The sequence below is a fragment of the Phalaenopsis equestris genome, unplaced genomic scaffold (assembly GCF_001263595.1).
Source record: "Phalaenopsis equestris unplaced genomic scaffold, ASM126359v1 Scaffold218496, whole genome shotgun sequence".
NCBI classification, from domain to species: Eukaryota; Viridiplantae; Streptophyta; class Magnoliopsida; order Asparagales; family Orchidaceae; genus Phalaenopsis; species Phalaenopsis equestris.
In genome coordinates, this window is record NW_018236940.1 from 1 (window position 1) to 12,312 (window position 12,312).

The 12,312-nt window shown below is 33.8% G+C and overlaps 1 protein-coding gene across 1 annotated transcript; it reads right to left on the bottom strand.

Moving 5' to 3' along the window:
• Nucleotides 1-595: 595 nt before the first annotated feature.
• Nucleotides 596-10,994, bottom strand: LOC110037303 (actin-related protein 4-like; the record flags this gene model as incomplete). Its single annotated transcript, XM_020741909.1, has 5 exons — nt 10,894-10,994; nt 10,752-10,814; nt 8,957-9,019; nt 1,310-1,374; nt 596-664 (listed from the first exon to the last, which is right to left on the bottom strand). Coding segments are annotated over exons 1-5 (308 nt in total), but the record flags the coding sequence as incomplete, so codon positions are not given.
• Nucleotides 10,995-12,312: the final 1,318 nt, after the last annotated feature.

Sequence of the window (12,312 nt, forward strand, 5' to 3'; positions counted from 1 at the left end):
TTTCTATTAAATTATGATGTTTTTTGGTTATTTTTCGAGTTTTGAGTCCGGACGGATGATTTTTGTCTACTTTGGGTTTGTGCTGATGCTAAGCCACACGATTTGTATTTTCCAGGTCACGTTGCTTCAGGGTCGGGACCGCACATTTATAACTGTCTAATAAACCATATCAGTCTATCATATTTGGGGCATTTAGATAGATAACTCATAATTCTTATATATTTATATATCTTACATTCATACTTATATATGAATATTAGTCAAATCTTTAACATCACATCAAAAATGCCGCTATCGATATATGTTTAAAAGCGAAATGCGCCTTTTCATATATAAGTTTATTATACTAAGATGTAAATATCAAACTTTAGGGGTTAGATAAGTAAATACATTAGAATTGCGTCGGTATGTAAATTTTTATATTATTTTTATGTTGGACTCGAACCTAACTCATCAACTTGAAGTAAGAAAATAGAATTAAGCTCCACCAAATGCTTCGCTGGACCGGTTACGGAGAAAGTAAGAAATTAAAAAAATAACATGTAATTAGGAAATTAACCCAAAAAAAAAAAAAAGCAACAGTTGAAGTACTCACTCTCCTTTGGAGAACCACATCTGCTGAAATGATCCAAGGGAAGCCAAAATGCTCCCTCCTATCCATACACTGTAGAGAATAATAGAGCCAGTTATTTTAGATGAATAAAAGAACTGGAAATTAAAAGAAAAAAGGAGAGTCAATACTTGTGTAAAAATCTCTCCTAAATATGTTTTGGAATAATTACATATATACCATTCAGATTAATATATTTACAAAAGTAGCGCCAATGTTATTTTTTTAAACTACCAAACTCATGTACTTACACATGCCACAATCAAATCTTTGAGAATATGAAATAAAAATAAAGGCAGCTAACACAAAACGAACACATGTAAATTTATAATCTTTTTGTTGTATATAAAACTAGGGGTAGTCAGAACGAAACTCTCTTTCGACAAATTATGACATCCACAGACATTCTTGATCATCCTTTAAGGTCCCATCAAGGTATGTATGTAAGAAAATTAATATATCATCTGATTTAGTGCAAATGGTTTAATTACTCAATGTCTGCATTGCAACACTAAAGCAAGAAAACTTTCATTTTCCAATCAGCATCAACAAAATAAGCATTATTACTTTCATAACCATCGACCAAAATTACTTACTACAGACAAAAAAACTTTAAATTATTGCAATAAATAAACGTCAAGTATTAGTGATATTTCAAGTATTAGACAAAATTTCTATGGCACAGAATGTAAAACAGACCTGAATCGTCTCTCTGTCGCGTTTCCGCTAGCTAATACCTTCACCCTTGCAGCTTGAGGACTCTCCTACAAGGCCACAAAAACATGTCACACGGATTAAACAGAATATTCTTAAAAATAAATAAATAAATAAATAAATAAATATTATGCTGCGCAGTAAAATCACCATTAAAATGATCATACTCCCAGATGCAAAAAAGTTTGAAATTTGAGTTTAGTTAACAGGATAAAAAAGAGTGTATGCCAAAATTAATAAATTGAATTTAAATTTTAGCATGCTAGGGCTTTTCTCTTATACAATTGTAATGAGACAGATTTATTGCCTCAGGGCATTCTTCTGGATCAACTTTATCTTTTATTTTTGTTTATAAAAACATATTTGTTTAGTGTATTTTTTACAAAATGATCCTTAAAGGCCCCTAAGATTTTAATTTGCCACAACATATTCAAATTTCAAAGAGAATTGGCCGTATATATTGCTTGAAACTAGAAGACTACGAATAGGAAAATGTGAAAATTAAGTGATTGAGCCGATATAAAATTAAGTAAATTTCTTGCAGAGAAAACCAAAAGAATAAGTGAGAATGGGGATTAGGAAAAAAAATAAGAAAATCATATTTGGAGGAAAATAAATGAAGAGAAGATAACTATAGAAGACATTAGGAAAACTTTAGAGTCATTAAGAGCCTGTTTAGGATCCCGTTTTGCGGCTATTATTTTGTGGAAAAGGAGAAGCGACGTTTGGGAACCCTTTTATTTCGAGTGTTTCGCTATTTGGGGGACCGCAACAAGTCAAACGCCTAAAGGAAAGGGTGAGAGCGTGTTCCGCGGCTGGAGCTCCATTGCGAGGTGCCTTTGAAGCCGCTGCCCCTTTGGATTTCGGTAATCCCACTCCCTATCCTTGCATAGACCCTCACCTCTGCCTTCCTTTATCACTCGTATCATTAAGGCTGAAACCTGGTTCTGCTCCCCTCCCTCTGTTCGACGCTGACGACTTGCCACAACCTTCAGGTGGAGTTTTCTCCCCTTTGGGTTTTTTTTTTTTTTTTGCGGTTCATTCGCTGCCAACCTCTGCTTTTCTTATTTCTTTTGTGAATTTTTTTTGTGTTCTTGATCTGCATATGTATCCACCGTTATATGATGGTCAATTAGCTTGTTCTTTTTCATGTATATGCATAGATGAACATGAGATTTCTAAGCACCTATATATTTTTTTTCTTCTTGTATTGCATATGCTTTGATGTAAAGTTTAAGTTTGCAAGATAGATTAATTAGTAACATCAATAGTAATCTTGATGAAGCATTAGAAGCTATGGAATAGAAAATATATGAGATTTGTTCATTTATTTTTTAAAGATTTATTATTTTAAATATCCTGAATATGGAATAACATTTTGAGGTGGAGAATGTTGAGCATCACTCCTTTGTTTTAGTTTTCTTCTGCTGAGACTTTTATAAACATAATTGCATATGCTCCGTTGCATATTTGAAGTTTGCATGGTACATAAATTTGCAATATCCCTACCTGTTCTGAACAATCAGTAGAAGCAATGAGATGAAATACATACGATCAATGTTCATCTATTTATTTTAATTTTTTTTCTTGGTTTATTTTCTTTAGATAAGTATATGAGCAAAGATTTTCAGTTTGTTTAACATATTTTGGTTTCATTTGTCTCCTCAGTGTAGAGTAATATTTTGGGGGGGGAATGAATAACCTCATTGCTTTTTTTTAGCAAAAAAACATTAAAGAAGGCCTCAAGACGCGCCTCATATTACGTAATTTTAAACAAGGATATCCAGTTAGAAATATTAGTTCTCCCCCAACACATGGTAATTGCCGTTGATGTTATTCATTCTCCACTTTGAGTTTTATTTGTGCATAGAGATTTGAAAACTTCCAATCTTCATAGTCAAAGAGGTCTAATCCCTATTTCGATTGCTCTACGTTTTAAGAGCTTAAATCATAATCTTTTCTATGATTCGTTTTTACATGTTTTTTCAAGATATTCATCAAATTGGTATTAATCTTTCTTCCCAATTTTTATCATTTATTCTTGTAACTTTTGGTAGTCCATTTTTTATGTTAGCCAAATCTGAGGATGGTTTGATCCCCTGAGAAACTAATGAGTCTCTTAAACAATTTATGTTTATCTAAAATCAAAAAAAGTTGTTAGTTGGTTTAGCTCGGTTGTGAGTCCTGTTTGGCCAATTTGATTTAATATAATGAACATTTCAAAATCACTCAATTGACCTAATTCATTAAATAAATCATTTAAACCGACCGAATGCACATCCCCAGAGGGACTTCATAAAAGTATCCTAAATTTCTAATTATTCAAGACCTTTTCTCTCGAAGAATGTACCATGTGGTAGGATTCCAAATGTGCATACTTAAAATGGACACCTCATTTTGACTTCACCCCAAGTTCGATAATTTTTCCATTCATAAATTTGTTACTTCAATCAATCAATATTGTATACTTTAAATTCAATTTTTGAAAAACGCTCTAGGTCAATGATGCTGCTGCAAAAGCTTTCTAATCGTTAGTGGCTTGGTATCAGTTGAATTGGTTTTTTTCCCCCACTTCAAAAAGAAATTAAGATGGAACTCGACATCTAACACATCTAACAGCTCCTGAAAGGTGTTGACCTCATTTTCAGGTGAGGTGTTTACTTCTCTTCTTAGAGCCTAGGATCTAGCTTTAGACTTCCCTTATTTGAACCTCCTAGAGGACTAGTACGGGACTCACACCATTTAGAAAATTCAAGTCACCTTGAGCCACCTTGTCACTTCTTCGAGTCTCGTATGGGTGGTCCCGAATCCTTGGCATTTTGCTGAGTTAGTTAGAACCGACATATGAAGCTCGAGTTGAGTTCCTACATGAATAGGAGCAGCCTCTAGACAAACCTCTTGCGACTCAAATTCTCACTAACGCCACATTTTGTGCATGTATTGCACCACGCACGATTTTGACTTAAATTGACTTGCCCATCGGCGAACTCGTTTGGACCACCTCAGAAGACGAAACAGACCACACAGATGCGTCTGAAACGTCGATTTTAGCTAGAAATGACACCCATATCAAAATGATTTTGCATGTGAGCAATTAGCACATAAATCGATGCACATTTTTTTAATTAGCGGGGCACGGGCTCGGGCTCAACCTAGGTTCAACTCGAGTTCGATTTGGGTTGGATGCGGGCTGAACACGGGCTAATCTACCCAGCTCACATAATTTTAAAATTCAAATTTCGAACTTCAAATTAACCATTTAATCTCATATTAATTGGGTTTAATTAAAAGTTAGTATTTACCTAATAAGCATTCCCCCACATGGAAGGTAATTAATTTCGCACCTAATGCCTATAACTGACACTTGCGTCTATACCAATTCGCTCGATCCGCTCCTTTGATTAATTCAGCTCTCCCGTTCGCCTTTATTCTATTCGATCTCCCCGTCTGCTCTCCTCTCGTCATCGCAAACCCTGCTCATGACAGATCCCTCTCGCCCCCTCCTCTTCACCTCTCTTGCTCAAGACCCACCTGCTTGCCTTCTCCCTCACGCACCGAACTCGATCTCGCCTCCTCCTCAGTGCCGCAACCCTAGTCGCTCGCCTCCCCCTGGCAGTCGGCTCGCCCCTTCCTTTCACGTTGAACTCTCCCCACCCGAGGCTCCCTCGCTTCTCTTGCAACTAAGCAAGGTTCTGAAAAGGGTATTCGAGTTCATAAAAAATTCGTGCTCTCCCAAGGAATTTAACTCTAGATTGGTTAAAAAAAATACCTAAAGCTTACATGCTTTTCTTCTTACTTTTGGAAAGATTTGAAGGTCCTATGCTCTTTGATTTGTGAGAGAAGGTGAAAACCTGAAACTTACATGCTTTTTCTTCTTACTTTTGCAAAGATCTAAGGGTCCTATGCTTTTGATTGGCGGAAGAGGGTGAAAATTATTCATGCAATATTAAGTTTCCTTGTGAGCTAACTTATCTAGGCCGATTTGGAAATTGAGGGAAACATTCTACTCAATTCAAATGTATATTTACATATCTCACACATAAACTCTACTCATTACATTCATGCCATGCGAATCTTTCATATCATATAAAAGTTACTACAATTTTGGGTAGGAAGTTGAATGCCACTGATTATTTATGGGCTACTCCTAAATAATAATAGCTGAATCTGGGAAAATATTATTCCTTATTGAGGGCCAAGCTTGTCTTGTATTGTTTTCTTTGAAACACTGTTACAACTTTATAATGCATAGAACGCCTACATATGTGAGATCTGAATGCATGCGTGCGGTATATGGAATTGCTATTGCCTTTGTCCTTTTCGTATACCAATGCAATTGTACATATGCAGCTTATTTGAATTCTGGATATACTTACACTTGTGCAAAACTTGAATTGAATATACGTACATACAGAACTCTTGAATGTCAAGATTTTAAATGTCAATTTTGGGGGCCGCTTACTCACTGTTTTAAAGGCATTAAGCACATCATTTGGGGGTTGCTTTACTCACTGTTTGGAGCCATTTTGGGTGCTTTTGTGGGCTGGTTTTAGAGTAGTTTTTGCACCACTTTGGCACCGTTTTTAGCACTGATTTTGGGTGCTTTTGTGGACTGGTTTAGGCCGGTTTTGCTGCAGTTCTTGGAGCTTTAAAAGTACCTTTTTAGAGAGGTTTTAGCACTGATTTTGGGTGCTTTGTGGGCTGGTTTTGGAGAAGTTTTTGCACCCCCTTTGGCACTGATTTTGGGTGCCTTTGTTGACTGGTTTTTGGAGCAGTTCTTGCACCGTTTTGGGGCATTTTCCTTTGTGGGCTGATTCGTGTTTAAATTCCTCAACAATTTGGAGCCTCTAAAAATATGTTTTGTGAGTTAATAAAAGCTGTTTGGAATCACCGATTGCTGTTTGGAGTGCTTGAAAGCTGTAGAAGAGCAGTAGAAAGCTGCTGTTTGGGTTTGAAAGTGATGTGAGAGCTGTGGGTGGCTGTTGGGAGCTGTTAATAGCTGTAGAAGTGCTTTTGGGAGTTTAAAAGTGCTGTGAGAGCTGTAGAAAAGCTGTAGGAGGCTGTTTGGGAGCTGTTAGCTTCTGTGGATGGTTGTTTGGGAGCTGTAGGCTGCTGTAGATGGCTGTTTGGGAGCTGTAGGCTGCTCGTTAGTGCTAGAATTGCTGTTTGGAAGCTTATAGCTTCTGTTTGGTGCTAGGAAGTGTTGTTTGGAAGCTTATAGTTGTTATTTGGTGATTTGGTGCTAGGAAGTGTTGTTTAGCCCTTAGAAGCTGTTGTTGGGAGTTCTTAGCTGCTGTCATGACTCGTTTTGCTACTTTTACACTAGAACTCTTGTTTTCTCCTTTTTTTGCGTATTTATTTAAATTCTCTACAATTTATATTATATGTTTTATAAGCTAACCACGCAGCGGGAACATCAGCAGCAGATACGTCAGGTACGCATGTACATTTTATTTATTGTCATTTTTATCACTATAATTTACTCTTGCTTTATTGTATCGTGCATGCATGGTTGCAATTTCATTTTCAAAATAAAACAATTTTTAAAAATTAAACAACATTTTTCAAAAATAAAAATAAAATAAAAAATAAAAATAACACAAAACAATTTTCAAAAATCAAACAACATTTTCAAAATAAAAATAAAAACATAACACGTACTTTTGAATTTATGGGAGTCCCTCGGATGAGGTAACCTACGTTGCTAACAGGATCTTCCTAGTTTAAATGAGCTTAACAACTCGTTTAAGCTAAGTAAATTCAAAAGAAATAGTGGCACCGGAACAAGGGAACCGTGAAATCTCAACTGGTATTGCTCTAATCAACTTTAACCCGCCCCATAATGCTTGAATAATAATAAAACCAAAACCTTGAAACACACCTGGTAAAAACTTTTGAACCTTAGACTTTAGGACTGCTACTTCAAATAGGAGCTTGAAGTCAGCTTTGTGGGCAGCACGACAAGAAGTTTTGATCGAGCAACAAGAGAATCTTCTTCAACAATTTCTCATTAGTCTAAATAATAACCCATAGAACTTCGAGGTAGCTCGCCCAGCGCAACGTAAATCCTCGCACCCTCTTTAGACTCCTGTACAACCATATTAACTCACCTTAGGTTCCGAGATTGTCGTTCGGTACAACGTAAACCCTCCTATCTCTGCGAGCTACTTACATAATCAGTTATTATGCAAGTGTAAGTCTTAAATAATAAAATTTGCAGGATTGAACACTTAAATAACATCGTCTCAAAAACTCAGCCACACATTAAGATAGTTTGAGAAGTCACTGATGTTTCTCCTCAGGATCTATGACATCCCCTACCTTTCTCTTCCTTTGAACTCCTGAAAATAATTATTCCTATTTGAGTCACTCCCACTTGTTTTTTTCACGTCTTACCGTGAAAACCTAAACTTTAAATTCTTAAAAAAGACTAGTACCTCTGATCATCATCGAGAGTTTTCTCAAGTGACCCCCGTCATTTAGGATGTAATTAACTATAGGGGTTTGTCTTTATAGGGAACTTGAAACCCAGATAAAATAAACCCTACTTAATCTTTATATTAGGTGGGGGAATTTGTCTGTCTCACATAAAAAGTTCGCATGTCAAACGAATGTCACAAATCTCTTAGTTTGAAGGATTGGGTCAATCGTCTAGGTATACACTTATCTTTCAGAAAGGTGTAGTATTCGCGGTATCAGACACGATTATGCAAACTATTAGACTAATGAGATCCACTTAGTCTTATTTTTTTCAAAAATTAAAACATACTATTTTCAAAACTCAAACTATATACCCATTGTATTAAGTTTAAATTTAAAAATTATTTTCACTTTTAAAAATAAAAAAAGTTGATTGACAGAAGGTTAAATTAAAAGGCATTCAACCATATTATTTTTTTTGGAAAATATTAAGTTCACTTCTAAGAAAGTTAAAGAGCAGCCCAGAAGCTATGGAAACCAAGTAATCAAGGCAATTGGGATCTTTCAACTAATAAAATTCAATTGTTTGAAGCAATGGCGATATTTATCTAGTTTAAACTCAAAACTTCAAACAACTTTGGTTCCAATCATAGTATCAAGGCCTTTCAGCGCAGCTAGCCAAATCCCTATGCCTATTCACATGATTCTTGAACTCGTCCCTCCTGGGATTCCTGCTTATGATAATCAAATTATTGCTAGGAATACCAGTGATGCAGACAATTTATGTTGCCTTTGTTGTTAGCACTTCTAGCAATATAAGAGCTGATGAACAAGAAATTTCAGATTATATATGCTAAGAAAGAAAAAACATCAAGTATACAATCATATGATCTAAGTTAGACGATTACAAAATGATCCTGAGGTTTTTCCTACTATTTTTGCCATGTCGATATATAATGTTTTTATTTCTTCATTTGATCTAGTAATGTTTTGTCACTACTTCACATTGTACTTTTTTCATTTAATGATAATTAACCTTGTCTGATTTTTAAAAAAAATTCAGCACGGGGAACCAATATTTTGAACTTAATATGCATAAAGAACAAGGGCCTATCATTTGTGAGTAGCATTAGATAAAAGAAAAAATAACCGAAAACTTTATGCTAAATTAATAAAAAACAAGCTAGTAAGATGTTGGCTGCAAAAAAGTACCTCCATTAGATCCTTTTCAAGCCTCTCTTTTAGTTGCTGCATGGATGCTGTGCCACCAGAAAGCTGGTAAGAAAAAGATGGGAATCACCAAAACATCAAAAACAACTACATGCAACTACCAAAGCGCTATGATAAACTCATTTTCAAGAAAGCAATATGGAAAAGACGGAAAAAAAAAACACTTGCTTGTTCAATGATACTATAAAAAGACGATATTACAAATAAAGCCTACAAAGATGCATGGAAAAAATCAAAAACATAAACATAGCTGCAGCACTAGCAATATGAGGAGGAGCAGAAATACAGCAAGGAGCAAAACAATTGTACGTATTTCGCTACATAGTTTATCAAAAAGCATACTTTCAGTTTATGCAGCATATAACAGCATTACATCTCCAGCTAAAAAGTTACAGGCACCAAAGAAAAGCACACTATAAATAAGCAAGTATATAAATATTGTGACAGAAATATTATGCAAGAGCAATCATTATTAAGTGAAGTAGTTTTAGGTGGATAAAAGCACAGGGTCAAGAAAACTTGATTCTGTGCTTTAACTGTACAACATTTTAGCTGATTACTTTGGCAGGGAAGAAACTATGATAATTTTCTAGAAAAAAAAGGTTTCCCGCCAGAGTATTTTTAAGTTAAACATCTGCAGTATTTTTCCAATAATGCATGATAGAAAACAGCTAAATTAAGAACAATTAGAGCCATAGGCATATGAGCAAGACATATATACTCCCGTGATTTCAAAGAGGATCAAATTATAAGAATGGATACATCACGTCCTTTCTAAGAGAGAAGGAAACAAAGAGATTGAGAGCAAGAATGTAATGAAATGCAAGATAAGTTGGACAATCAAAAAGGAAGAACGAGTAGGAATTGCAGTGGCCGCATCAAGCGTAATTTAGATGGTATTGGCCAGAGGAAGTGTTGTTTTCATGTTGGATAGGTAGAATAGTAGGCGGACAATTTTTTGGTGCAAGAAATTTTATGGTTGTAAGAGACAAAAAGAGGGTAGAGGAAGTGTTGTTAACGCTAGAACAGATAACAGTTGGCTACTACAATGATGTAGCTGCCAAATTTTTAGTATCCTAAGTAGGCACAACTGCAATAGGATATATATATATATATATATATAGGAAATATTATTATTTACAAAATTTAGTATCATATGTGATATTTTTGAACAATCCAATTAATTTATTTATATGTGTCAAGAATAAATTATAGAGAAAATTTGATAAAAATGAAAAATATGAGTTAGAGGTTTTATCATGAATTTTCAAATTTGAGAATATTAAAAAAATGACTGAAAAAAAGTGCTAGATATGTAAATAGCAAGGTCCTGATTGCTATCTAATGTAATTACCCCTAAATAAATTGAGAAAAAGACAGAATGTAATATATATATATATAATTAACTCAAAATAACAATCGATCATTGTCATTTAAAATATTCAGTTGTAAGTTCGCATCTAAATAATATAACTTTTCTTCTCTAACCACATAAGTAAATCCCCTTGAATCATGCATCCTCATTTTAGATAACTACTAAAAATAGAAGTTCTTTTCTTATTGGCACCTAAAATTGTACCCTTCTTCTGATTTTTTTTTTTCTTTTTTTTTTTTTTTTTGCAAATCTAATTCTAGAAGAACAAATATCACGTGTCATCGTTTGGATAAGTTAAATGTTTCAGTAGAAATTGTGAAATAAATAACATGTAAAATATGATCAATATCTGAATGCTTGCAATTGCCTGACATGCAAGAAATAAATAAAGCATTTACTTACCAAAATGCTGCTAAACAACTCTCTACGAATGTCCACATCACATTTATTAATGCTCTCAATAACCTGAAACAGGCAGAAGTAATTGAACTTTTTGTAACTTGAGCTAAAGAGTTTGCTAAAAACATTACAAAAATCATTTTACCATTTGTGGGAGGCCAGAAACAAGAGAAGAATCTGCAAAATTCTCCATTCCCGGTATAGTCTGCTTAATCCAAAAGATGAACAAATTATTTACATATAAATTGTAGATAACGAATCAAGTATTATACACTTTCCAATGTCAATGTTATCTTCTAAGTAGTACAAAAAACACATTTCAAATATCACAATTAAAGCATATATTCATGCAACAGGAAATCTATAATAACTTTAGTTTAAAACAAAAGCCATCCAAAGAATAAATTTTCAATGGTTAGATTTCTCAACATTACTGATACAAAATTAATGCCTAAAACAAAATAAACAGAAATTCAAAACTTTTTTTGTATGTTAATAAAAAATTAGCATGCTCCAAGGGATTCTAAGTTGGCCAACTTACCAGAATCAGCCAACCTTTGTATTACAAGTCACAGGAGCAACCTTTCACAAAATTTTTGTCAATACAAGCATGGAGGCTTAAAGCTCATAAGTGCAGGTGAGGATTTTCTGGTGAGGATTTAAAAGAAAAAAAATTATTTGTAATATTGAATAAATCACAAATTGATTATTTTCTTATGAGAAGAAGAGATCTTCGAGATTTTAAAGATTGTAAGGTCATTCCAAGTGAGGATTTAAGTACCCAACATCGATTATTAGTTCTATATTTTAAGATGAAGAGTTGCAAAATAAAGAATACTAGAACTCATCATCATAGAATTAGATGGGAGAACCTAAAAAACATAAAGTTTTTTTTTTTAAATAAAATTCAAGATTTCAAAATTTGGGATGTTCATGATAAAGCAAATACTACGTGAAATACAGTAACAAACACTATTAAAATATTAGCAAAAGATATACTTGGAGAATCAAAAAAGAAACTTTATATAAATAAAAACAGTTGGTGGAGGAATAATAAAGTACAAGAAAAGATAAAATATAAGTTATATTATAAAAATTGATTTAAATATAAATGCTTAGAGAGTTGGAAAAAATATCAAACTGCCCGTAGGGAGTTTAAGAGAACAATATGTGACGCTAAAAAATCTGTTTTTAGTGATCTTTATAATATATTATATACTAAAGAGCGTGAACAATATATGTATAAACTAGCGAAACTAAGAGAAAAGAAAAGTAGAGATTTATCTCAAGTAAAGTGTATTAAAGATGAGAATAAAAAAAGTTATTTTCTTAGAAAAAAATATTCAACATGGGTGGGTAAGTTATTTTAATATACTTTTTAATGAAATTTCTGAAAATGTGATAGACCTTAGTGATCCTAATATCGTTAATAATAATAAAATATTTCATTTTTACCGTCGCATTAGTAAAAAAGAAGTTGATGTCGTATAAATAAAAAAAGATGTGGGGGGGTTAAAAGAAAAACAAGAGTGGGAAGTCTGTAGGACCTGATGATATCCCAATT